General features: G+C 39.5%; 1 protein-coding gene and 2 long non-coding RNA genes across 3 annotated transcripts; 2 read left to right on the forward strand and 1 right to left on the reverse strand.

Moving 5' to 3' along the window:
* Positions 1-4,068: 4,068 nt before the first annotated feature.
* On the forward strand, positions 4,069-7,316 carry LOC137092385 (uncharacterized). Its single transcript, XR_010908259.1, has 3 exons — positions 4,069-4,447; positions 4,858-4,954; positions 7,126-7,316. It is a non-coding gene; the product is annotated as an uncharacterized lncRNA (long non-coding RNA).
* Positions 7,317-13,760: 6,444 nt separating this feature from the next.
* LOC137093140 (uncharacterized) lies at positions 13,761-17,077 on the reverse strand. Its single transcript, XM_067457876.1, has one exon. The coding sequence runs from the start codon at positions 16,339-16,341 to the stop codon at positions 15,208-15,210; it is 1,134 nt and encodes a 377-aa protein (XP_067313977.1). The 5' UTR covers positions 16,342-17,077; the 3' UTR covers positions 13,761-15,207.
* A 4,296-nt stretch (positions 17,078-21,373) lies between these two features.
* LOC137093142 (uncharacterized) lies at positions 21,374-23,716 on the forward strand. Its single transcript, XR_010908399.1, has 4 exons — positions 21,374-21,555; positions 21,656-21,708; positions 21,964-22,060; positions 23,090-23,716. It is a non-coding gene; the product is annotated as an uncharacterized lncRNA (long non-coding RNA).
* Positions 23,717-23,918: the final 202 nt, after the last annotated feature.

Here is a 23,918-nt window from a genome sequence, read left to right on the forward strand (position 1 = left end):
ATAACGAGTGTTGTGTTGTTCTTCTCAATAACCAGTCTGTATCATTGTTATCTCAACTTTTATTAAAACACTCTCACCTACATGATCACGCTTTTTAACTCTCGTGATCACCCCCCATTCTCGCGATATCACTACACTACATCCCTCCCTTTGTTAGTATTAGAGAACTTATATTGTCAAATAACAAATTACTTTTATTTCAACCCGTCCACTATTGTTTTTAATCCAAACTGACTACACAGTCAACAACATGCTCCAACTTTACATAACCATGTCCTTAAAACGAGCAGGTTTCTTAATCACTCTACCACTACGGGTAGTCAAAGGCTCGCTAACAGTGTCTGGTACTGCAACAGAAGAACTCTGTGGCTCTTTTGTGGAATCTGACTTGACCACTGTCTCTTGAGTTCCTTTATCGCTTTGTACTTCTGCAGGTTCTGGTATGTCAATCTCCAGTTGAACAGGAACATGACGAATGTGCTTCACATTTCTCACAATCTTAGTGCCATTTTCTATATTGAACATTTCAAAGGAATTGTCTGATGTGTACCTCAGCAGTACATAGTGAGTGTCTCTATACTTAGAGTCCAGCTTTCCATTCTCCATACTCGCCACATATACAATGTCTCCTAACTTAAAGTTGTGTTCTTTGGCTCGTCTTGTCTTGTCTGGGTACTGTTTCATTTTCTCATTGTAGCCTTTATGGTGACTTTCAATGTCTTTTGTTTCTCTCTTGTCTGCTATTAGACTTGGCAGCTTCGTACGCACATCTCGTCCAAACATCAGATAAGCTGGTGTCTCACCCGAAGCTCTATGTGGTGTGGATCGATAGGCAAGAAGAATCTTTGAAAGATCTTCTTTCCAATTCCTTCCTTCACTTTTAGCTGCTTTGAAAGCTTTCTTCAAGTAACGATGAAATCTTTCTATATTACCGTTACTTTTGGGATAGTAAGGTGAGGCCTTGATGTGCTCAGCAATGCTTCGAAGACTTTACTGACAAATTGCTTCCCGTTATCAGTGACTACTTCCAAGGGATACCCAAATCGGGCAAATATCTTCATCATCTCCTTGATAACTGTCTCCGAAGTTATGTCAGCAATGACCACTGCTTCAGGATATGACGTGTAGTAGTCTATAACAGTGAGTATATAGTCATTCTGAATAGGGCCCACCAAATCAACACCTATCTTGGTCCATGGTCTGGGTGGTAGTTCCAATGGATGAAGTGGTTGATCTTCATGCAAGGGCTGATTCAGAACACAAGCATTACAGCTTCTGATTAATCTTTCTACATCCATGTCCATATTAGGCCAATAGAATTTGCTTCTCAAAAATTGCTTTGTATGAATTACACCTTGATGTGTCTCGTGTGCAATTTTCAAAGCTTGCTGAATCAGCTTGGTAGGAAGAACAATCCTGTGTCCCCTCAGCAAAAGACCATCATGGGTTGACAACTCATCTGAGCAGCGCTGGTATGGGTGTAGACTTTCAGGAATTGAAGCTGGCCACTGTCCTGTCTCCACTACGGAAATCAGTTGTGTCAATGTAGTATTTTCCATTGTAGATCTTTTAAGTTCCTCAAGAGTTAAGGCTTGTACATCCATCAAATTTACAGACAACACTCAGTCCATATACATGTTCACATAACTGTTGTCCTCAGTTTCTGGTAAAGGAAGTCTAGAAAGTGAATCTGCAACATTGTCTTTACCTGCAATATGTTTAATCTTGTAATCATATGGATACAGTCTAGTGCCTAAGAATGAACGTAACTGTGCAACATTTTCAGGTCTGGGAGCGTTACAAACGGCTTCAACCTTCCGTGGATCTGGTTTAATTCCATCAGCTGTGACAACATGACCCAAAATGTCAATCTGCTTAAGTCCAAAGAAACATTTTTCTTTATTCAAGGTCAGTCCTTTTTCTTGGAATCTTTGAAAAACATTTCTCAGTCTTTGCTCCAGCTCATTTTCATTTTCAGCAAACACCATGGCTTTCTGGTATGCTTCAGGAGGACTGGACAATCCGAATGGAACCTTCCTAAAACAGTAGCATCCCCGGTGTGTAATGAATGTGGTCATTTTTCTGGATTCAGGTGCCAGATCAACTTGCCAGAAACCCTTACGTGCGTCCAGTTTTGCAAACACCTTTGCTCCCTGCATTGCTTGCATTATTCTGTCTATTGTTGGCACTGGGTGTCTTTCTCTTTTCACCGCTTTATTCAATTCCCTCAGATCTACATCAGATCTTTAGTGTCCTTTTTTGGAATTAGAAGAATGTTTGACACCCATTCCGATCCTTTGTGCACTTCCTCTATTATGCCATCTTCCAGCATTTTGTCCAGCTCTTGATTCACAGCCTCTACCATCGGATAAGGTACTCTCATTAAAGCTGGAGCTACAGGTGTGACTTTTTCATTCACTGATACTTTATGGCTGTATCCTTTGATTTGTCTCAAGTTTCAAAAATCTTTCTAGCGAATTTTCAATTGCAGCGAGCTGGTCTGTAGTGTTCAAAATCTTTAAGTCAAAGCATGACTGTCTTCCTTACAGTGGCTCCACACTTCCATTGATTATAAAAATGTCACTTTTCGTGACATTGTCCTGCCATTGGAAATGTGCTTCAAAAAATCCTACACAGTGGAGAGGGTGTGTCTGTGCATAGGCAAAGAATTTGTTCTTTGTTTGTTTAAGTTTCACTTTTTGTGCAAACAATCTATGATACAGTTCTTCTCCAATGAAATTTCTTCCACTTCCTGTATCTATGACCATCTTCAGCCTCTGTCCATTAACTCTTATGGTCTCTTTTCCTTCTGGATCAATTGAATACACAAAATCATCAGAATCAGAATTGTCGTTTACAGCTCTCACTGGTTTGTCTTTATGGTCTAGCTTGTCTTTGGCCTTGTATTTTTCATTTTTATACTCCTGTGAGTTGTTTTTCTTTCTGCAAACACGCGCATAACGACCAGATTTTGTAGTACAGGCAAGTTGCTGATTTTGCCCCACAGTCATCTGCTTTATGTGTTGTCAGTCCACATTTGTAACACTTGGTGTCACTGTTGTTCTTTTCTAATTGCCCTCTGCTGGCATTTTGCGGTTTCACTTTTGCGTTGGGAGCTCTTGTACCTTTCATGAAGTTTACGTGATTGTCTTTTTCTTTGAAGTTATTTTCCGAAAGCACTTTAGATTCTGCTTGGGCTGATTCAAAAATTCTAGCAACAGTTAATGCTCTTTCCAATGTAACCCTTGTCAAAAAATCCTATTGGAATTTCACTTTGTCCTATAGGATCTTATTGGATTCTTAGAATCCTATAGGACAATCTGATTTATTTTAATGAAATTTCACTTTGTCCTGTAGGATCTTATTGGGTTCTTAGAATCATATAGGACAATCTGATTTATTTTAATGGAATTTCACTTTGTCCTATAGGATCTTATTGGGTTCTTAGAATCTTATAGGACAATCTGATTTATTTTAATGGAATTTCACTTTGTCCTATAGGATCTTATTGGGTTCTTAGAATCATATAGGACAATCTGATTTATTTTAATGGAATTTCACTTTGTCCTATAGGATCTTATTGGGTTCTTAGAATCTTATAGGACAATCTGATTTATTTTAATGGAATTTCACTTTGTCCTATAGGATCTTATTGGGTTCTTAGAATCTTATAGGACAATCTGATTTATTTTAATGGAATTTCACTTTGTCCTATAGGATCTTATTGGGTTCTTAGAATCATATAGGACAATCTGATTTATTTTAATGGAATTTCACTTTGTCCTATAGGATCTTATTGGGTTCTTAGAATCATATAGGACAATCTGATTTATTTTAATGGAATTTCACTTTGTCCTATAGGATCTTATTGGGTTCTTAGAATCATATAGGACAATCTGATTTATTTTAATGGAATTTCCCTTTGTCCTGTAGGATCTTCTTGGATTGTTAGAATCCTATAGGACATTCTGATTTATTTTAATGGAATTTCACTTTTCAATGAAAAAACACAGAGATTGGCTTAATATTGTTATATAACCAAAGCAAAGCGTTTGCATAGAAAAACAATCACACTTTCAAATTAAATAATTAGGTTGAGTGTTCCTATAATAATACAAAATACATTAATATAAAATATATATAAAAGTGCCATTTTGTCTCACTATCTAGTGCAGGGCTGGCATTTTGCACCTATGAATGGCTCATATGACTAAATTTATTTTAAATTCATGATTTAATATCAATGAGATTTTTATTTATGTAATGTTTTAAATCTAGATGGTTATTTATCATGTAAATAATGTGTGACTGTGGCGTTTTAATGCGCATGCGCGTTGGATATTCGAATCGCGTTCTTCAAACCACACTGGAGCAGAGTTGCCATGGAAACGGGGACTCGGAGTCAAACGAGCAGCACTTCCTCAGACGCTGTTTTCACTAGTTTCAGGTGAGTTTAGTCCCTAAAACCACACAAATTATACACACAACTGTTCCTGACACCTTTCTTACGTTAACTGACACACTTCTATTGAATATTTACTTGATAGAAATGGTTTAGTGTCTTCGGGAAAAGTCAGCATCAACCGTTTTCACAAGAGGGTTACTGCTAACTCTATCGATTTGATCGATTGAGCCCTTGTTTATGAAAGCTTGAGCTTTTAAATAAATCTTTATGTGAAACTTAAATGTTTTGATAGTTTTGTTAAGGTTTTGCTGCTAATTTGTCAATTGTACATATCAAAAATCTAAAAGTATACACTGTAACATTGCTGTTCATCGATTATATCAGTTACATGGAGCGCGAAAATTAGCTACAAACTGGCAAACAAGTATTGTAAAAATGTTCTGTTATTTCAGGAGGGACAAAATAACCCATCTACAACAGAGGGGAAGATTCCAACATTTCTGGAGGAAGCTGCTGACAGAGCTGTAAGAAACGGGTGAACTGAGGAAGGTAATTTTAATGCATGCATTTCACATAATATTTGACATAATATCAGCATGATTTTAGTTATTTTCTTTAGCAAAATTATACATATTAAGAAGGCTTTGACATTCAAAACATAAGTGACAGTGAGCAATATTAAATTAGCAAGTAAACCTAAAAACACAAACCCTGTTTATATTAAAACAGGTCACAAAACTATTGAGTTTTACTGGTATTATCTATAGTGGAGATGAGTGTGATGAAGTTCAGGTGTGAGTAATCAGTATTCGGGAGAGGGAGTCCGCTGTGATTGGCTGGTGTGAGAACCTGGCAGATTTATAACAAATGGAAATTGAATTTGAATCTAAAATCGTGTTCTGTATTGTTAAAGAATTAGTTCACCCCAAAATGAAAATCTCCTGATAAATTCCATCTGTAATTTTCTAACAAAAAAAAAAAAGCATTTATATACCTTTTACCTCAAATGCACGACTTTGATGTTGTTTTCCCACTGCGTATTACGCCGGAAAGGTCAGTGCTGACCCAGTGCCGAAAAACTCCATCTCATGTTCTCCTCTAACTTTAAAATTGTCCGACATCGTTGTTTTACCTTTTATTTTTGTAAAGGGTGTTTGATTTAGTCTTTGCACTTTTGTTTTAACACTGGGACGGTACTTCCACATACGTCACACGCCTGACCTTTCCAACGTAATGACGCCACAAAGCCTTACATCATCAAAGTCGAGCATTTGAGGTTAAAAAGTATAAACATGTTTATTTATTTTCTACTGAAGAATGAAAGACATGAACATAGACATGTGCCGATTTTCGATAATGCGATTTATCACGATAATGAATATGCACGATATTGTTATCGTGGGCACTTTAAAATATCGTAAATAATAATTTATTAACAATTTATAATTTTTTTATAATGCACTCAAGAATACTTTGCCCATCAACCGTATAAATGCTCAACACCGCTGTATTCTGCGTCAAAGGGACACGCGCTCAGATATAAACAAGCCCAACGTGAGTTTGCACATGACTGAACCGGTGAAGGAGACGCTCAGTGACAGCAGAGGGCGCTGATGAACTGCAGAATGCAGCCGGTTACCCCGGAAACCAGCAAACAAACAAAAAAACGAGTGTAGTTTTTAAAACAGCCATTCGTTTTTTGTAATCTCAGTGTTGTTCATCACAGCACCAAATACTTAATACTTAAAGACTTAATAGGCTATTTATTTTCAAACTTAAACATTTTTGTGTTTTAATCTGGACTACAACATGCCCTAATGATTAGAACTGTTCTAATTATTTGTTATTGTTCGGTATAACTTTGAGATACGACTTCATTAGTTAACATGTTAATTCATTATTACCAAACTGACAATGAAAAATACTTATAAAGAATGAATCATTCTATGTTCATTTCTTATTTAATTTTTAATAACATTAAAATCAAAATCAAAATAACTTTTTTAATGGACCTAAGATAAAACTAACAATGATCAGTATTTCTTAACTAACATTAACAAAAACATTATACTTTCTGTACCAAATGTAGCTATTGCTCAATCTTAGTTAATGCATTAAATAATGAGACCTTATTGTAATTTGTAAGCCTACCTGTTGTTCTTTATAGCCTAATTCTTTTGCACTTTAATCTGTTTGAAAATTGTACTTTTACAGCTCTGAAAAAAATCAAGAGACCACATAACATTGATTTCTCAAGAGGGGTCTCAATTATTTTTTCAGAGCTGTATATATTTTTGGTGCATTATTGTATTTAAACATTCAGTTATTTTTGTTCTTACAAAAATAGTTCTTAAAGCTGTTATGCTATGGCAACACTTTTTTTTGCAACTTATTTCAATATCGTGATAATATCGTATATCGTGATAAAACTTCATCAATTAATCGCAACATGAAAAATTGATATCGGCACATGCCTACATGAACATCTTGGATGGCATTGGGGTGAGTAAAAGATCAGGAATTATCATTTTGGGGTGCACTAGTCCTTTAATGTACATTCTTTCTGCTTTACTTTTGGAGCCATAATTATTTATGGGTTGTGAAAACACTGAATGAATAGACAACATTGTACTTGGACATTATTAAATGGCTACTCGATAGTAAAGTTAAGAATTCCAGCTAGCCGTGTGTTAATGTGGTGTATATTCTTCTCATTTTAGCTCCTACATCCATTTGGGCTGAAGGTCAAGACAGAACCACACCAAAGCTGGACTGTAACCTGCCGGCCTATACGACAGACTTCACACTGACAGCTGCTGGCATGGATGCTGCATCACATGCTTTTGAACACTTTTCCACCTAGAATGTATTCGTCCCCCACCAGGAGACTTCATGTCTTCATCTATTGTGAGTGGATATCATTTTAAACATTATTTTTTTTTAAAAAAACACTAATTTCTTCTAATTTTTATTGTGTAGTATAGGTAAGATTCTTCCATAAAAAGAAAATACAATTTTAGTAATGTTTTTAAGTAATAAAGTAATTAATTGTTAAGTAATGTTGTTATAATCCTGTTAATTTATGTACAGTATAAATTGCAAGCGTATGCTTGTTTTGGGCACATGTTTGCAGGTTATAGACATTTTAGAGGAGGAAGATGCTGTGTATTTAAAGGTGCTTTAAGTCATTTTTATTTATAAATCATTATTACAGTGAAACAAATTGCTATTTTTTTATTTGTAAATTAGCAACTGAATTTTTTAACCATTGCACAGCACCACTTTATCACCAATAATTTACAACTTTGTAGTTTATTATTTTATGTCACATGAGAACACATGAAAGTTTATATTTTTGTTCAGATTATGTAATTTCTGTAATAAAGTTTGTATCATAGAATGGTAACTTCTTTCTGTTGTTATTATTTAGATGTTTGTTGTAACTTAATTACTTAAATGTACTTCAAGATAATTTAGTAAAACCATGGCTGCACTGTGGTAATACAACCAATTTATGGTGCATGATCCATGTTTTTTAAAACCATGTTTTTTGCAAAAACCATGGTTGCTGCAGTCATGGTTACAATGGTTTTACTGTAGTATTACTACAATATAACTGTAGTGAAACCATGTTTTTTAAAAACCATGGTTTCGCACCAAAATACCACGGTTACTACAGTCATAGTTAAACTACAGTTTTACTATAATAAAACCATAGTTCTTTTTCGTAAGGGAAGTTAACCTAACTATGACGACTTCCGCTCTGAGAAACCCGGAAATGTAAAAAGGGTCTAATTCTACTTTTTTTTCTTTCTTACAGTGTACCAAGTAATCAGACATAGTAGCCTTGGTACACTTTGCTATCTTTGCTGTGTACGAATATGCCTTCCCTACCATGTAAAAAGCAAAGATAGCAAAACCGTGTGTGTGCGTGCGTGCGTGTGTGTGTGTTTGTGTGTTTGTGTGTGTGTGGGTGTGTGTGTGTGTGTGTGTGAGAGCGAGAGAGAGAGAGACCCAATTGGATCCAATAAAATCCTGTTGAAATTGTCCTACAGAATATGTATGTATTGTCTTATAAGACAATTCTCACAGAATCCAATAGGAATCAGATAACATTTGGAATCTTATTGGAATCCTTTAGGATTTATCCTACGGGATATTTATGTATTATCTTATAAGACAATTCCCAAAAAATCCTATAGGAATCAGATAAGAATCTTAAAGGACAAGACATAAATTATCCTATAAGATTATTTCTAACAGAATCCTATAGGAATCAGATAAGAATCTTAAAGGACAAGACATAAATTATCCTATAAGATTATTTCTAACGGAATCCTATAGGAACGGTTCCAAAATATGATAGAAATTTTTAATGGAATCCTGTACAGATTTCCATTAAAAATCCTTAAGGATTTTTTGACAAGGGAAGCCCTTCTTCCTGCAACAGTTTATCTCTTAATCGTCTATGTGCACATTTCTCAACGAGTTGATCTCGTATCATATCACATTCTAAAGCTCCGAACTCACATGATTTGGCAAGTTCCCTTAACGCGTTCACAAATGCGTCAATCGTTTCCTCTTGTAGTTGAGATCGCAGTCGGAATTTGTGTCTTTCCAGCACAACATTTTTCCGTGGAGTAAAGTAAGCATCCAATGCATTTACAGTCTCCGTATATGAATCTTTGGGACCCGGGAGATTCGCAAAAATCCTCTGGACTGGAGCACCAATACAATGCAAAAGAGTAGCGCGTCTTACTGCATCGGCAGCATTAATAGTTCCACTGGCCAACTCAAAGAAACTGTAAGAGTCTTTCCATGCTTTGTATTCTGCATACAAATCCGAAACTCCGAGGTTCAATGGAATAGGCGGTGATAACTGAGCCTGTGCGACATGTGTCAGCGGTGCTCGCGCTATGGCCTCTTCTTCGCCCTCCATGCTAGCTCTGTACAGTCTTTCAGATCCAGATGATCGTTTCCAATGACATTTGAACGGTAATCCTACTTTTTCTTGTATGTGTTCATCCTCGTCACCATTTATGTTGTGTTGGTCTTCTCAATAACCAGTCTGTTTCATTGTTACCTCAACTTTTATTAACACACTCTCAACTACATGATCACTCTCTTTTTAACTCTCGTGATCACCCCCGTTCTCGCGATATCACTACACTACAACGAGTATGGAAGAGATTCAAGCTGTGCTGCTTTTGCTGGTTATGTTTAGGTTTACTAAAGAGGTAATTAACAACGACAGAAAAGAGCACTAATATGCAGATTCAGCAGCATATTCAGAAAGCTCGTAAAGCTAGATTTAAAATGACAATGTATATTTTTATCAGCTAAGTCTGGCTGAGACGAACGCGCGCCATCAGACAGAGAGCAAGACTGATATTTACTGAACGTAGACTGAACCTCGCAAAAGACTTTTAAAATGCCGGTTGAAATAAAATGCCGGTTGAAATAAAATGCTGTGTGAGCTCAACCAATCAGCATGTTCAGCGCCTAAGTCCCGCCCTCGAAAGTTCCTGAACTTTGAAAAAGTACTACCTCACGAGCAGTGTTGGGAGTAACGCATTACAAAAGTAATACATTACAGTAACTTATTACTTTTTGCTGTAACGCAGTAGTGTAAGGTATTACTAATCAATTTTCAGTAATATTTTACTCGGTACATTTCCAGTAACGCTTGCGTTACCCCCCCCCCCCCCCCCCCCAAAAAATACAATAAAACGAAAAAGGAAAAAAAGGCGCGATACATTAACGCATGAAAAATGCAAGTTATTACCTGTTCATGGTCATTTCATAGCCGCGTGTGGTGTCCAGGTTAGTAATTAAATACTAAATGACAGCTTCTGATATATTTTTGTATAGCGATTTACTTCATTTTCCTTCAATTCAATACTTCAATTCATCTCCCTCTTGCTGGTGTACATTTGGATATTGTGTGACGAAGGCGTAGGCCTACGTGTTTATTGCGGATTTTACAGAAGTGCCGCAGGCATGATTTCAGTCTCTGTGCTCGCGCTGGCCAGTGGAAAGTGGCTAAAGAAGGTTTAAGGGCTCTGTCGTTTCAAAGAGTAGCACAACGACAAGCGTGTCAAAGAACGGACGAGAGACGAGGCGCGCGCTGCAGAGCCAAACTATAGGCCTAATGCCTATAACACTTGGGTGAAGATGACAGAATAAGACTACTGCACACAGCGTGACAGCGTGGTTTAGATTTTTTTATAGTAATACTGTAATTTAGTTCAGTTAGAGAACAGGACGTTCAAATAAAAAACGGAAGGTGTCTGCTGCATGATGTGAACGTGTGATCTTGAGCTGACAGATGATTGAGGAAGATTTCAAAGTGAAATGTAAAAGCACCTATTAAAGGGGCTTTGTCATTGTGCTGTGTATTTCATTAAGAATAATAGGCTAATTTTAAACCGAAACTAAAATCTGCTTGGCCGCACGTGAGCGCGCATTTACTAACGAGCTGTCATTCATGGTGAGCGCGCACTGGCGCGTTTTCAGTTCATATGGAAGCTTAACTTTTATAGGAATTCATTGAAAGCACTCGCTTTGCATCCGCTCCCGTTATTAATGCCCAAGCGGCGGTGCGCATGTTCCTTTCGGTTAAATACACTAGTGATTTAAAAGTGTCATCACACTTTGATTAACCGGTGGGAAAATGTCCCCACCGTCTCATCCCTACTGTACATTTGCGAGATGGATGCGCATTGCTTAGTTTATCAGAGATAAGGACAAGAACGTAGGCTAGTCAAATGCAAATGCAGTCAAATACAACCTTTTTCTAAAACCGAAATAACTATCTCGCAACTATGTTGCAACAATAAGAAAAGAATGCGCATATTGTCAGAACTTAGTTTACACAGTTCTGTTGTGTCTATGAACAGAAGCTATTCCCAGATATTGCCAGATAATCACTTTACATCTAAAATAATACTTATAACAGAGTTGGATCGTCATGATTTCTTGCATTGTCTTGAGCATTCACTTTTTTGCCAATACTATATTGTTAGCCTGGATGGCCCATGCCATTATGCTTCATCATATCGCCTTCTACTGGATGTAAAATGCTCTCTGCCTACATTTTAGAATGTTAAGAGCTACTTCTGAAGTTATTTTGGTGAAAGTAACTCAAAAGTAATACAGGAGTAATGTAACGCATTACAATTCTGAGACAGTAATATTGTAATGTAATGAATTACTTTTAAATAGCAGTAATAAGTAATCTATAATATATTACAGTTTGGAAGTAACTTGCACAACACTGCTCACGAGCAGGGCCGTTTGGAGGGGAAAATATTTACCCGGAACTTCATTTAGACCCTGGTTCCTGCGGTCTAAACACACCAAGTACCAACCAAAGTTCCTGGTTCCTGGGTAAAGTTCCTGTGGTCGAAACGTGGCTTATGTGTGTTTTTCAAGCCATCTCAATGTAGCCTATTTATTGGCAAAGTAGGCTAGCCTATCATATGAATAATGCAGCTTTTTTAACGTTTAGTACCTTCTGCTCACCAAGGCTGCATTTATTTAATCAAAAATAGTTAAAACAGTAATATTGTGAAATATTATTACAAATTAAAACATATTTTTTCCTATGAGAATATATAGTAATTTATTCCTGTGATCAAAGCTGAATTTATCATTACGCCAGTCTTCAGTGTCACACGATCCTTCACTAATCCTTCTCATATGATGATTTTATAATCAAGAAACATTTATGATTATTATCTGTGTTGAAAACAGTTGTGCTGCTATAAAATGTTGTGGAAACCATGATACATTTTTAATTTTAGGATTCTTTGATGAATAGAAAGTTCAATGGACAGCATTTATTTGCATTTATTAAATAAATTATATTTTGTAATATTAAAAATATCACTTGTGATCAACTGATACATGTCTTATCAATAAAAAGATTATTGTTTTGTCTCTTTTTTTGACTTTACCATAAATGTTTAGATGGTTTCCACAAAATTTAAGCATCACCGTGAGCAGCACAACTGATAATAATCATAAATGTGTGTTGATCATTTTCATCAAATCCTCATATGAGAATGATTAGTGAAGGATCATGTGACACTGAAGACTGGAGTAATGATGAAAAATTCAGCTTTGATCACAGGAATAAATAACACTTTACTATATCTTCACATAGAGAACAGCTGATTTACATCAGATTATTTTATTTTTTTACATTGCATAAAATCTATGGAGACTTAATGCACAAGTGTCTGTAGTACCAATCATAAAATTAGCATAAAAAATTGGAAAATAATATTATAGATATCAGTGGTTATTGTTCAAAAGTGTATTTGATATCTTACCAAATTAAAAGCAAGAGATGCAATAAATGATATTGGTCCAAAAAAAAAATGGTATTATGACATTTCTTTCCCCCTCACTTCTGAAAATATGGCTACGCCCCTGCCCAGACACCCACACAAACAACCCCACATATAATATTGCCACTGTTGTATCTATTGTTCTTGTATGGAACGATGAACCAAAATTATCAATCAGACTTGCTCTCAAAGTAAGCCAGAAGATGTAGAAAGCGCTCAACAAACGTTAAATTCAGAGTTGATCTTTCAACGTTGTATCATAATTTATGTATCAACACCTTTTCAACAGTTAATTGATCAGCATTGTTTGGATGTTGTTCCAACGTTATTTTTCTACTGATATATTTCAACAAAATATTTAAAAGTCATGGTTGTAAAAATAATGTTGATAGAACTGTTGATTGTTGAACTGTTGACATTTATTGTTGATATTTCTATGTTAAATTCTTAGTGAGTTAACAACACCACTTCAGCTATTTGGTGTCCAATGTTGTTTTGATGTTGAATCAATGTTTTTTCATAAACTGACATTATTTCAACTACATTTAAATGTTTAATGTCAGTCGAATGCCAGCTGGGTGTGATGTGCTGTGTTTTCAATTCATTCTGGCAGCCGGAGGGCACTGGGAAGCTGTACTATTGAACATTCACTCCATATATGGCTCATGAAGAACAGACTCACCATGATATTCAGGAAGTATCTGAGATAACAATAGGTTACTGTCGTAACCCCGGTTCTCTGAAACATCGAGTGGAGAGATCCACCTATGGGAAGGGCATCCGTACCTGACCTCTGCAGAAGCATCCAATTCCAACAAGTCTGACAAGACAGGCAGGAGCGTGCAGCCAATGCTCAGTAAGGCCCCACCCCTTACCTGCGGGCATATGTAGGCTGCGTACGCTACTGTACATCAGTAAGTATATTAGCTTCTCGTGCGGCAAGCGGGGCAAAGCTGGTGGATCTCTCCACTCAATGTTTCAGAGAACCGGGGTTACGACAGTAACCTATTGTTCTCTTGCATCATCTCGTTTCAAGATCCACCTATGGGAGAGACATGGACAGCTCCCCGATTGCCCAATACACTCACAGTGAGGTCCTGTTAGCCAGAAAAAGACGGTCACCCCGAGGGGCAGTGCACGACACATCTCATAATCATGTACTCACCACACCGACGCAACCGCGTAACTGCGGTGTGAAGCAGGACATGAAACATAGGCTATGTGTGGCACACATAAAGAAGGCAGGGTTAAGAAGACCCCACCCCCAAGACCGAATGTGCTACTGAGGTTCTGGTGACATCCAGCCTGTAGTAACGCACAAACGTATGGGGAGAAGCCCAACTGGCCGCAGATCAGATATTCTGCAATGATACTCCCCTGAACAGAGCCCAAGAGGCGGCCAAGCCCCTCATGGAATGAGCTCTGATGTTCCCTGGGGGTTGCACTCCCTTTGATTCATATGCCAAGATTATAGCGTCCACAAGCCAATGTGAGAGGCGTTGTTTAGACAGGGGATCCCCTTTGCGAGGAGGAGCCCATGAAACAAAGAGTTGGTCACTCTTCCGGAACGCGCTGGTCCTAGACACATACCTTTGTAGCGCACAGACTGGACACAAAGCATTTAGCCTCTGATCCTCCGCGGAGAAAAAAGGGGCGGAGGGTGAAAAGCGGATAGCTCCAACACCACCGATGTGAACGCAGGGAAACATTCCGGCATGAATTCTAGATTAGGCTTGAGGAAAACCTTATCTCCACCCAGAGAGAAATTGATGCACGAGGGGTGGACCGAGAGTGCATGTAACTCACTGACACGTTTGGCTGACGCCAAGGCCAAGAGCAAGGCTGTCTTGAAGGACAGCAACTTAAGGGGAATATTCCCCAGAGGCTCAAAAGGGAATTGAGACAAAGCTTCCAGCACCATGGAGAGGTCCCATTCAGGGATCGTTCTCCTAATGACTGGCAACGAGCGGCAGGCGCCCTTCATAAATCCGCGGATTAGAGAATGCTGCCCAACCGTTGAGCTCTCAAAAGCCCACAAGACAAGCAGAGATAGCAGCCAGATAGACCTTAATAATGGAAAAAGACCTGCCTTTATCCATAAGGTCTTGGAGGAAACACAAGATATCAGCGACCGAGCACTGATATAACGTGAGACCCCGCCCATCACACCACTCATCGAACACCTGCCACTTACAGCCATACAAGGACCGTGTAGAAACGGCCCTGGCATTCTGTATAGTAGCCACCACGCGTGGGGAACGCCCAAACGCGCTTCGGTTCGTCCTCTCACGGGCCAAGCCCAGAGAGCTACCCTGTCCGGGTGTGGGTGATAAATCTCCCCGTTCGCTTGAGACAATAGGTCTGTGCGGAGGGGGAGGCACCACGGCTGGGCATATAACAGAGGGATTATCTCTGCCAGCCACGGCGCTTTGGGCCACCTGGGTGCTATCAGGATGAGAGAAAAAAACCCTCTCTCGCCCTGGCCAGTGTGGGAATTATCAGGCACAGGGGAGGAAAGGCATACAGCCGCACTTTGGGCCACGGGTGGGCCAGTGCGTCAACTCCGAGGGGCGCGTCCAAGTCCTTTAGCGAGAAGAACATAGGACAATGGCTGTTTTCGCGCGAGGCGAATAGATCTACGGACGCTCGTAAGAATCTCATCCATATCATGTCTACTATCTGAGGGTGGAGGCGCCAATCTCCGAAGAGCGGGTTCCCCCTCGATAGAAGATCCACACCTCTGTTCAGAATTCCCGGAACATGAGTCGCGCGTAACGACAGGAAAAATCGCCTGCCCCATACCAAAAGATTGTAAGCTAGGGCATGAAGCTTCGGCGAGCGCACGCCACCTTGACGGTTGATATAAGCCACTGCCATGGTATTGTCGCAGCGTACGAGCACATGATGTCCCTGCAGACGAGGCAGAAAATAATTCAGAGCCTTCCAAATGGCAAGAAGCTCTAAAAAATGTATGTGCTCTGAACGTAGTTTGCTCGGCCACAGACCGTTCACAGTTCTGCCTTCCTGGGTGGCACCCCAGCCTGTTAAGGACGCGTCCGTCGTTACGACTCTCCACAGCATGACGGTCCCCAGAGGGGTACCCTGTGCGTAAAAGTCAGCGCTCTTCCAGTGGCGCAGAGCTGCAGCGCAGGTGCGCGTCACTGTTACGGAGCGGCAAAGATTATGTAACGGGCTGAAATGAAGTGACAAAACCCATTTCATGAATGCCCTCATTCTCAGGAGTCCTAGTGGCAAAGCCTGGATAGATGAAGCCATAAGACCCTGTAGCCTGAGACAAGTGCGATATCGCACCCTCGCCCCCTCTCTGAACTGTGACAGACAGTTCGTCAGAGAGAGAATGCGCTCTTGAGAGAGACGCGCTCGCATGGAGACTGAGTCCAGCTCCATGCCCAGGAAGATCACCCTCTGACTGGGTGTAAATTTGCTCTTGTTCACATTTACCCTGAAGCCCAGGGATGTGATGTGCGCGAGCACACGGGAGGTGTCCCACAACACCTTTTCCCTCGAATCGGCTATGATGAGCCAATCGTCTATGTATGTCAAGATCTGCAGACCAGACATTCTTAGGGGGGGTCAAGCCCGCTTCCACACACAGACAGAAGCAACGAGGGCTTAGACTCATACCGAACGGCAGGACCGTGAATTCGTAACAAATGCCCTGATAGGCGAAACGAAGAAACTTTCTGTGTGGTGGGTAAATGCTTATGGGGAAAAAAGCATCCTTCAGATCAACTGATGTGAACCAGTCGTTCTGCTTAATGGCGCGGGCGAGCGAACCATAGGTTAACATTCTGAATTTGTATTTCCTCAAATGTTTGTTCAACACCCTGAGGTCCAGAATTGGACGAAGAGAACCGTCCTTCTTGTAAACCCTGGTTTATCAGATTGTGGGTACCACCTGAATCGCACCTTTGCTCAGCAGAGAGGAGATTTCCTCCTTCAGAACATGCGCCGTGCTTTCCTCAGTGTGAGAAAAACAAACGCTGCTGCAACGAGGGGACACGGCTAGCGAGTGTGCCCACTCGCATCGTGCTGGCCTCGTTGCCCAGCTGGCTCATTTGCGATGCAATGGCGCCCTCTAGTGGAGAAACTAGGGACGGCATGCGTGAGTTCAGAGAGCTATCCACTCCCTGCAGAGAAAACATCCCCTGCAGAGAGAGGGTATCTCTCTGTAACAAATTCATTTGATTCGTTAAATTTACTGTGTTTTTAGTGATTTTTTGTGTGTTTTGTTTTTGGAAAAAAACTGGGGCCGAAGCCTTTATTAACTGGGTGAGGGGAACACAATGAGTGCGGTGTGGTGACACTGCTTGGGCACATTTCCTCACAACAAACCCCCTGAACGGGGGGGGGGGGAACACACATCATCCACTGAACACATGGGCTGGGCAGCCACAGGAGTGGGGCACCCCTCAGAAGAGATCCTCTGTCTTTTGGACAGTGGTTCTGAGCAGGAAGAGGGTCCAAAGAGCTCGTCGCTCGCAAACGTAGACCGCAATCCCCAATCGGCCAAACATCGGGCCGGCCGCTTGCGTTTGGAGTCGGTGGGGGTAGAGCTCGGGGGTTTTCCCGCAGCGGCAGGAGGTGGTTTCCCCCAGGGCTTAGCAGAGGGTGGGTTACTCTGCCGTGGCGCGGGCTTGTTGTGGGGCCTTCCTTTGCCTTGTTGAAAACCACGTCCCAGGGCCGGGGGGTTAGGCAAACGCGCAGGGGGAACCTGGCGTGGTGCGGCCTTCCTAGGAAGGCACAGCTTAAAGGCCTCGTCCTCCTTCTTCTTATCGTCACACCATTGTTGCATCAGTGCGACGGCGGGGCCAAAGAGAGCCCGTCCGGGCTCTACCGGGGCGCCCGCGACGCGTCTTTTCTCACTATCCGGGAGGCCCGAGAGTTTGAGCCAGAGCGCGCGTTCTCCCACAACGGAGAGCGCCATAGAGCGCCCGCAGGCTTGGACGGCCTGACGAGCGTTACGGAGAACGAGATTGTTAACCGTGACAATCTCCTTCCATAGGGCCGGTGAAGGAGATCCCTTGTCCAGCTGCTGGCCCAGGTCGTCCAGAATCTCCGCCTGGTAGACGGAGAGGAGGGAAGAGACGTTAAGGGCCCTCACAGCCAAGGCCGAGGATTTATAAGCGGCCTGGTGCACAGACGCAGAAAAACGGTCCATTTTATTAGGAAGGGCCGGCTTAGGAGGGGCGAGGAGCCCTCCTTGGGTTGGGTTGAGGTGCCTGGCGATGGAGGGTTCGATAGCAGGCGGTTCGCCCATACCGAGAGCCGCCATATCCTTAACCTCCAGACCCGCGAGACCGTGTTTGAAGTCAAGCGGGTCGCTCCAGAAGTGCCTCATGTGCTTCGCGCACGCTGGGAGAACGGGAAAAAGTTGTTTCCTACAGGAGACGAGTGCGAGCGTGGGCGGCTCCGATAGCAGACACAGCGAACTGGTAGAATTACACACTGTCACGCCTGGCGGAGGCTGATCCGAGGATATTTCCTCCTGTAGACAAAAGGTGAACAGCGTAAATCCAACCGAACTGTGTTAGTGCAGAGATCGCGAGAAGCGAATGTCAACTGATGTACAGTAGCGTACGCAGCCTATATATGCCCGCAGGTAAGGGGTGGGGCCTTACTGGGCATTGGCTGCGCGCTCCTGCCTGTCTTGTCAGACTTGGTGCAATTGGATGCTTCTGCAGAGGTCAGGTACGGATGCCCTTCCCATAGGTGGATCTCGAAACGAGATGATGAAAGAGAACCAAAACAGCTTCCAGAGATCGTCAGATTGCTATAGCATGCAGATAGACACGTTTGAAGACAATAAACACACAGTCGCGGCAATATATGGTTGGTCTGTGTTCTTCATGCCATTTTGGGTGGTTTCAGACTATATTTATAATGCAATGCTATTCCATATAGCTTTCAGCATTGTGTATTTTCTGTCAGATTTTTTGACCCGAAGCTACATGAGATCACAGATTGTTATATAAAACACTCGACTTATAAAGTATAAAGTGATATGAAGTAAGTTTTGTATAAAACATGATTTTAATCTTATAAATTGTTTTTGCTGGTGTGCTAAGCTTACATGCTAGTACCGCCGGTGTTACGGATCTTACCGCCGGTGTTACGGATCAACTGGGGATCATGTTATCTGGGGACGGGCGCGTGCACGCAGCTAGTTTTACCTGGATTTACAGCAGATGTTAGACGAGGACAGATTCGTCACAGCGGATTTTCCACTGAACAGATTTAAAACGCTTTCCACATTATTGGTAAATGTTTGCATAATATCAGGCTCTGTGTTTTCCTCTGTCGCTGCTTTGCTGTATGTTTCAAACGCAGTTTAAGGGAATTTTTAATGTGGTTTCATTTCACAACACAGACCACGCCCACATTTTGTTACATTCTTTTCGATGAAAGTCGTATCCAATGACAATAAATTACATTGTGTCGTATTAGTACCGAAATTTTTATTTTATTTTTAATAACTATTGTTTTTGTAATTTGCTTAGGGTATTTTTTAAATTATATATTATATATTATATAATATATATTATATATTTAAAAAAAAAAATATATATATATATATATATATATATATATATATATATATATATATATATATATATATATATATATCAGTGGCGATTTCTTTAAGACTGCAAGGGAAGCTCGGCTTCCCTTATAATGTCACAAAATTAATGGTCAAATATGTACTATTGTATTAACATTTTATTGACTAAAAATGCGTTAGAAAACGTTCATCTCCAAGATGAGTTTGTTCAGAATCAGTTACATATAGCAGGTCGGCTGACTCGATTTCCTTCTCATACATTCCCGCAGCTTCACAGTGCATTTTCCTATTGAAGCCCAGCGTCCATTGACTTCAATGGGGCTGCTTTGAACGGTTTTTTTCAGTGCTTCGAAACTAGACGGTCATTGGATAAACGCTGCGATTATGTCCCGCCCACGGACGCTCAGCGTCTCTGGGGGTGAATGGGGAGTGGGCTGGCCCGGACTCTGAGCTTCTGCGTGATGATTGGAGGGTCTGTCAAAAGACTGCATCTCCTTTTGACTGACAGCGATTCTGTACTATAAGGAATCACTGAAGCTAGCCTATTCGCGCTCAGTCCCATCGCGGATTTCTCGAGTTCAGTCGAAATAAAAACTAATGCAACCTATTTCTTTGATATTTGCTTGGCGAAATTGCTTGATTTTCATCATACATTTCACACAATTATACACCACATTCCTTGTTTCAGTTTTACAGAGTTTAATATTTTTTTTATAGCTCTGCTGGCCATTGAGAGGTCACTGGTCAAGTCACTTGAAAAGACTCCTAGTTGGGACGACAGGGTCACAGACCATTTTCTTGAAAAGGAACGTAGGGCAGAATTTACTTTTAAATAAATAGACAATTTTATGATGTAGGCCGAAAATGAGCTTCCCCTCTCTGACAGACCAGTAGCCGCCACTGATATATATATATATATATATATATATATATATATATATATATATATATATATATATATATATATATATATATATATATATATATATCCTAACAAAAATAACTCATAGCCTGTCATATTACCTTTCTCATATTAGCCTATTATATTCTATTATAATCTATTATATTGCCCACCCCTTGCCCACCTGCACATCCCAGCTGATATACAAGATTTGGGGGGTCATTCTGCATTTGAAAGTTTGAAAGGGTTTTAAATCTTCTAAATAAAGTAAAATGATTCAAAATCAAGTAATTTATATATGCCAAAGTCAACTTTAAACATATACAATGTAATTTCCAAACAGCAAAATTGTGGCCAGTGAAAATGCTGAGTGGCTAGTAACTTTGGAAAACCACTAGCCACGGTGGCCGGTGAGCAAAAAAGTTAATGTCAACCCCTGTATATATATATATATATATATATATATATATATATATATATATATATATATATATATATATATATATATATATATATATATACACACACACACACACACACATATATATGTAGTGCCGTTAAAATTAATTTGCGTTAACACGTTAATTTTGACAGGCAATGATATATAAAGTTTGCTGATGTATGACGCCGCTTATTAGCAGGAGACCGCAATGATTGGTAAAAGTTGCGGTGATTGGTCAAAATTGCAAGTCACACTGAATTCACGGGGACTGATTGCAAATGACACACAGTAAATAATCTAGAATACTTTCATCAAATATATAAATTCAAGCTTAAGTTTAAGATTTTACAATTAGGCTATACTGAGCCTGATCTATCTAAGAGATTTTCTTAGAAGGAAGTTAATACCTTTTAGAAAAATGTCACATGGGTTAAAACTCCTGCTACCCTGATTTGCATTTGTATAGCTCACAGCATGTTCATTTACATGTTAAAGCCTCCCCTGGAGTTAAGGGAAGGGGGGTCTTGGGGGGGACAACTGCCAAGCAAGGCCCACGTCAATTTCTGACAATTCACGGCAGTTTTCGGTGTCGCCTGCAAACTGCCGTGTACAGTCGTAAACCTGATCTTCCACGACAATCTACAGTGCCGCTTACTGACAAAAATCCCACTTTTCATGCAGTGATTTTTATTTATGTAATGTTTTAAATCTAGATGGTTATTTATGTAAATGATGTGTGACTGTGGTGTTTTAATGCGCATGCACGTTGGACATTCCAATCGCTTTCTTCAAACCACACTGGAGCAGAGTTGCCATGGAAACAGGGACTCGGAGCAGCACTTCCTCAGGCGCTGTTTTCACTAGTTTCAGGTGAGTTTAGTCCCTAAAACCACACAAATAATACACACATCTGTTCCTGACACCTTTCTTACTTTAACTGACACACTTCTGTTGAATATTTACTTGATAGAAATGGTTTAGTGTCTTCGGGAAAAGTCAGCATCTCAACCGTTTTCACAAGAGGTAACTTAAGATAACGATTTGATTAATTGAGCCCTTGTTTATGAAAGCTTGAGCTTTTAAATAAATATTTATGTGAAACTTAAATGTTTTGATAGTTTTGTTAAGGTTTTGCTGCTAATTTGTCAATGGTACATATCAAAAATCTAAAAGTATACACTGTAACATTACTGTTCATCGATGATGTCAGTTACATGGAGTGCGAAAATTAGCTGCAAACTGGTAAACAAATATTGTAAAAATGTTCTGTGATTTCAGGAGGGACAAAATAACCCATCTACAACAGAGGGGAAGATTCCAACATTTCTGGAGGAAGCTGCTGACAAAGCTGTAAGAAACGGGTGAACTGAGGAAGGTAATTTTATATGCATGTATTTCACATAATATTTGACATAATATCAGCATGATTTTAGTTATTTTCTTTAGCAAAATTATACATATTAAGAAGGCTTTGACATTCAAAACATAAGTGACACTGTATGAGCAATATTAAATTAACAAGTAAACCTGAAAACACAAACCCTGTTTATATTAAAACAGGTCACAAAACTATTGAGTTTTACTGGTATTATCTATAGTGGAGATGAGTGTGATGAGGTTAGTGTGTGAGTAATCAGTATTCGTGAGAGGGAGTGCGCTGTGATTGGCTGTTGTGAGAACCTGGCAGATTTATAACTAATAGAAATCGAATTTGAATCTAAAATCGTGTTCTGTATTGTTAAAGAATTAGTTCACCCCAAAATTAAAATTTCCTGATAATTTCCATCGGTCATTTTCAAAAAAAAAGAAAAGAAAAAAGCATTTACATACCTTTTACCTCAAATGCACGGCTTTGATGTTGTTTTCCCACTGCGTATTACGCCAGAAAGGTCAGTGCTGACCCAGTGCCGAAAAACTCCATCTCATGTTCTCCTCTAACTTTAAAATTGTCCGACATCGTTGTTTTACCTTTTATTTTTGTAAAGAGTGTTTGATTTAGTCTTTGCACGTTTGTTTTAACACTGGGACGGTACTTCCACATACATCACACGCGTGACCTTTCCAACATAATGACGCCACAAAGCCTTACATCATCAAAGTCGAGCATTTGAGGTTAAAAAGTATATACATGTTTATTTATTTTCTACTGAAGAATGAAAGACATGAACATCTTGGATGGCATTGGGGTGAGTAAAAGATCAGGAATTATCATTTTGGGTCGAACTAATCCTTTAATGTACATTCTTTCTGCTTTTCTTTTGGAGCCATAATAATTTATGGGTTGTGAAAACACCGACTGAATAGACATCATTGCACTTGGACATTATTAAATGGCTACTCGATAGTACAGTTAAGAATTCCAGCAAGCCGTGTGTTAATGTGGTGTGTATTCTTCTCATTTTAGCTCCTACATCCATTTGGGCTGAAGGGCAAGAAAGAACCAAACCAAAGCTGGACTGTAACCTGCCGGCCTATACGACAGACTTCACACTGACGGCTGCAGGCATGGATGCTGCATCACATGTTTTCGAACATTTTTCCACCTAGAATGTATTCGTCCCCCACTAGGAGACTTCATGTCTTTATCTATTGGGAGTGGATATCATTTTAAACATTATTTAAAAAAAAACACTAATTTCTTCTGATTTTTATTGTGTAGTATATGTAAGATTTTTCCATAAAAAGAAAATAACATTTTAGTAATGTTTTTAAGTAATAAAGTAATTAATTGTTAAGTAATGTTGTTATAATCCTGTTAATTTATGTACAGTATAAATTGCAAACGTATGCTTGTTTTGGGCGCATGTTTGCAGGTTATAGACATTTTAGAGGAGGAAGATGCTGTGTATTTAAAGGTGCTTTAAGTCATTTTTATTTGTACAATGTTATTTTTGTATACAAATCATTATTACAGTGGAACCAATTGCTATTTTTGTATTTGTAAATTAGAAACTGAATTTTTTAACCATTGCACAGCACCACTTTATCACCAATAATGTACAACTTTGTAGTTTATTATTTTATGTCACATGAGAACACATGAAAGTTTATATTTTTGTACAGATTATGTCATTTCTGTAATAAAGTTTGTATCATAGAATGGTAACTTCTTTCTGTTGTTATTTTGTAGATGTTTGTTGTAACTTAATTTCTTAAATGTACTTCAAGATAATTTAGTAAAACCATGGTTGCACTGTGGTAATACAACCAATTTATGGTACATGATCCATGTT

This window comes from Pseudorasbora parva, chromosome 11 (genome assembly GCF_024679245.1).
Source record: "Pseudorasbora parva isolate DD20220531a chromosome 11, ASM2467924v1, whole genome shotgun sequence".
Taxonomy (NCBI): Eukaryota; Metazoa; Chordata; class Actinopteri; order Cypriniformes; family Gobionidae; genus Pseudorasbora; species Pseudorasbora parva.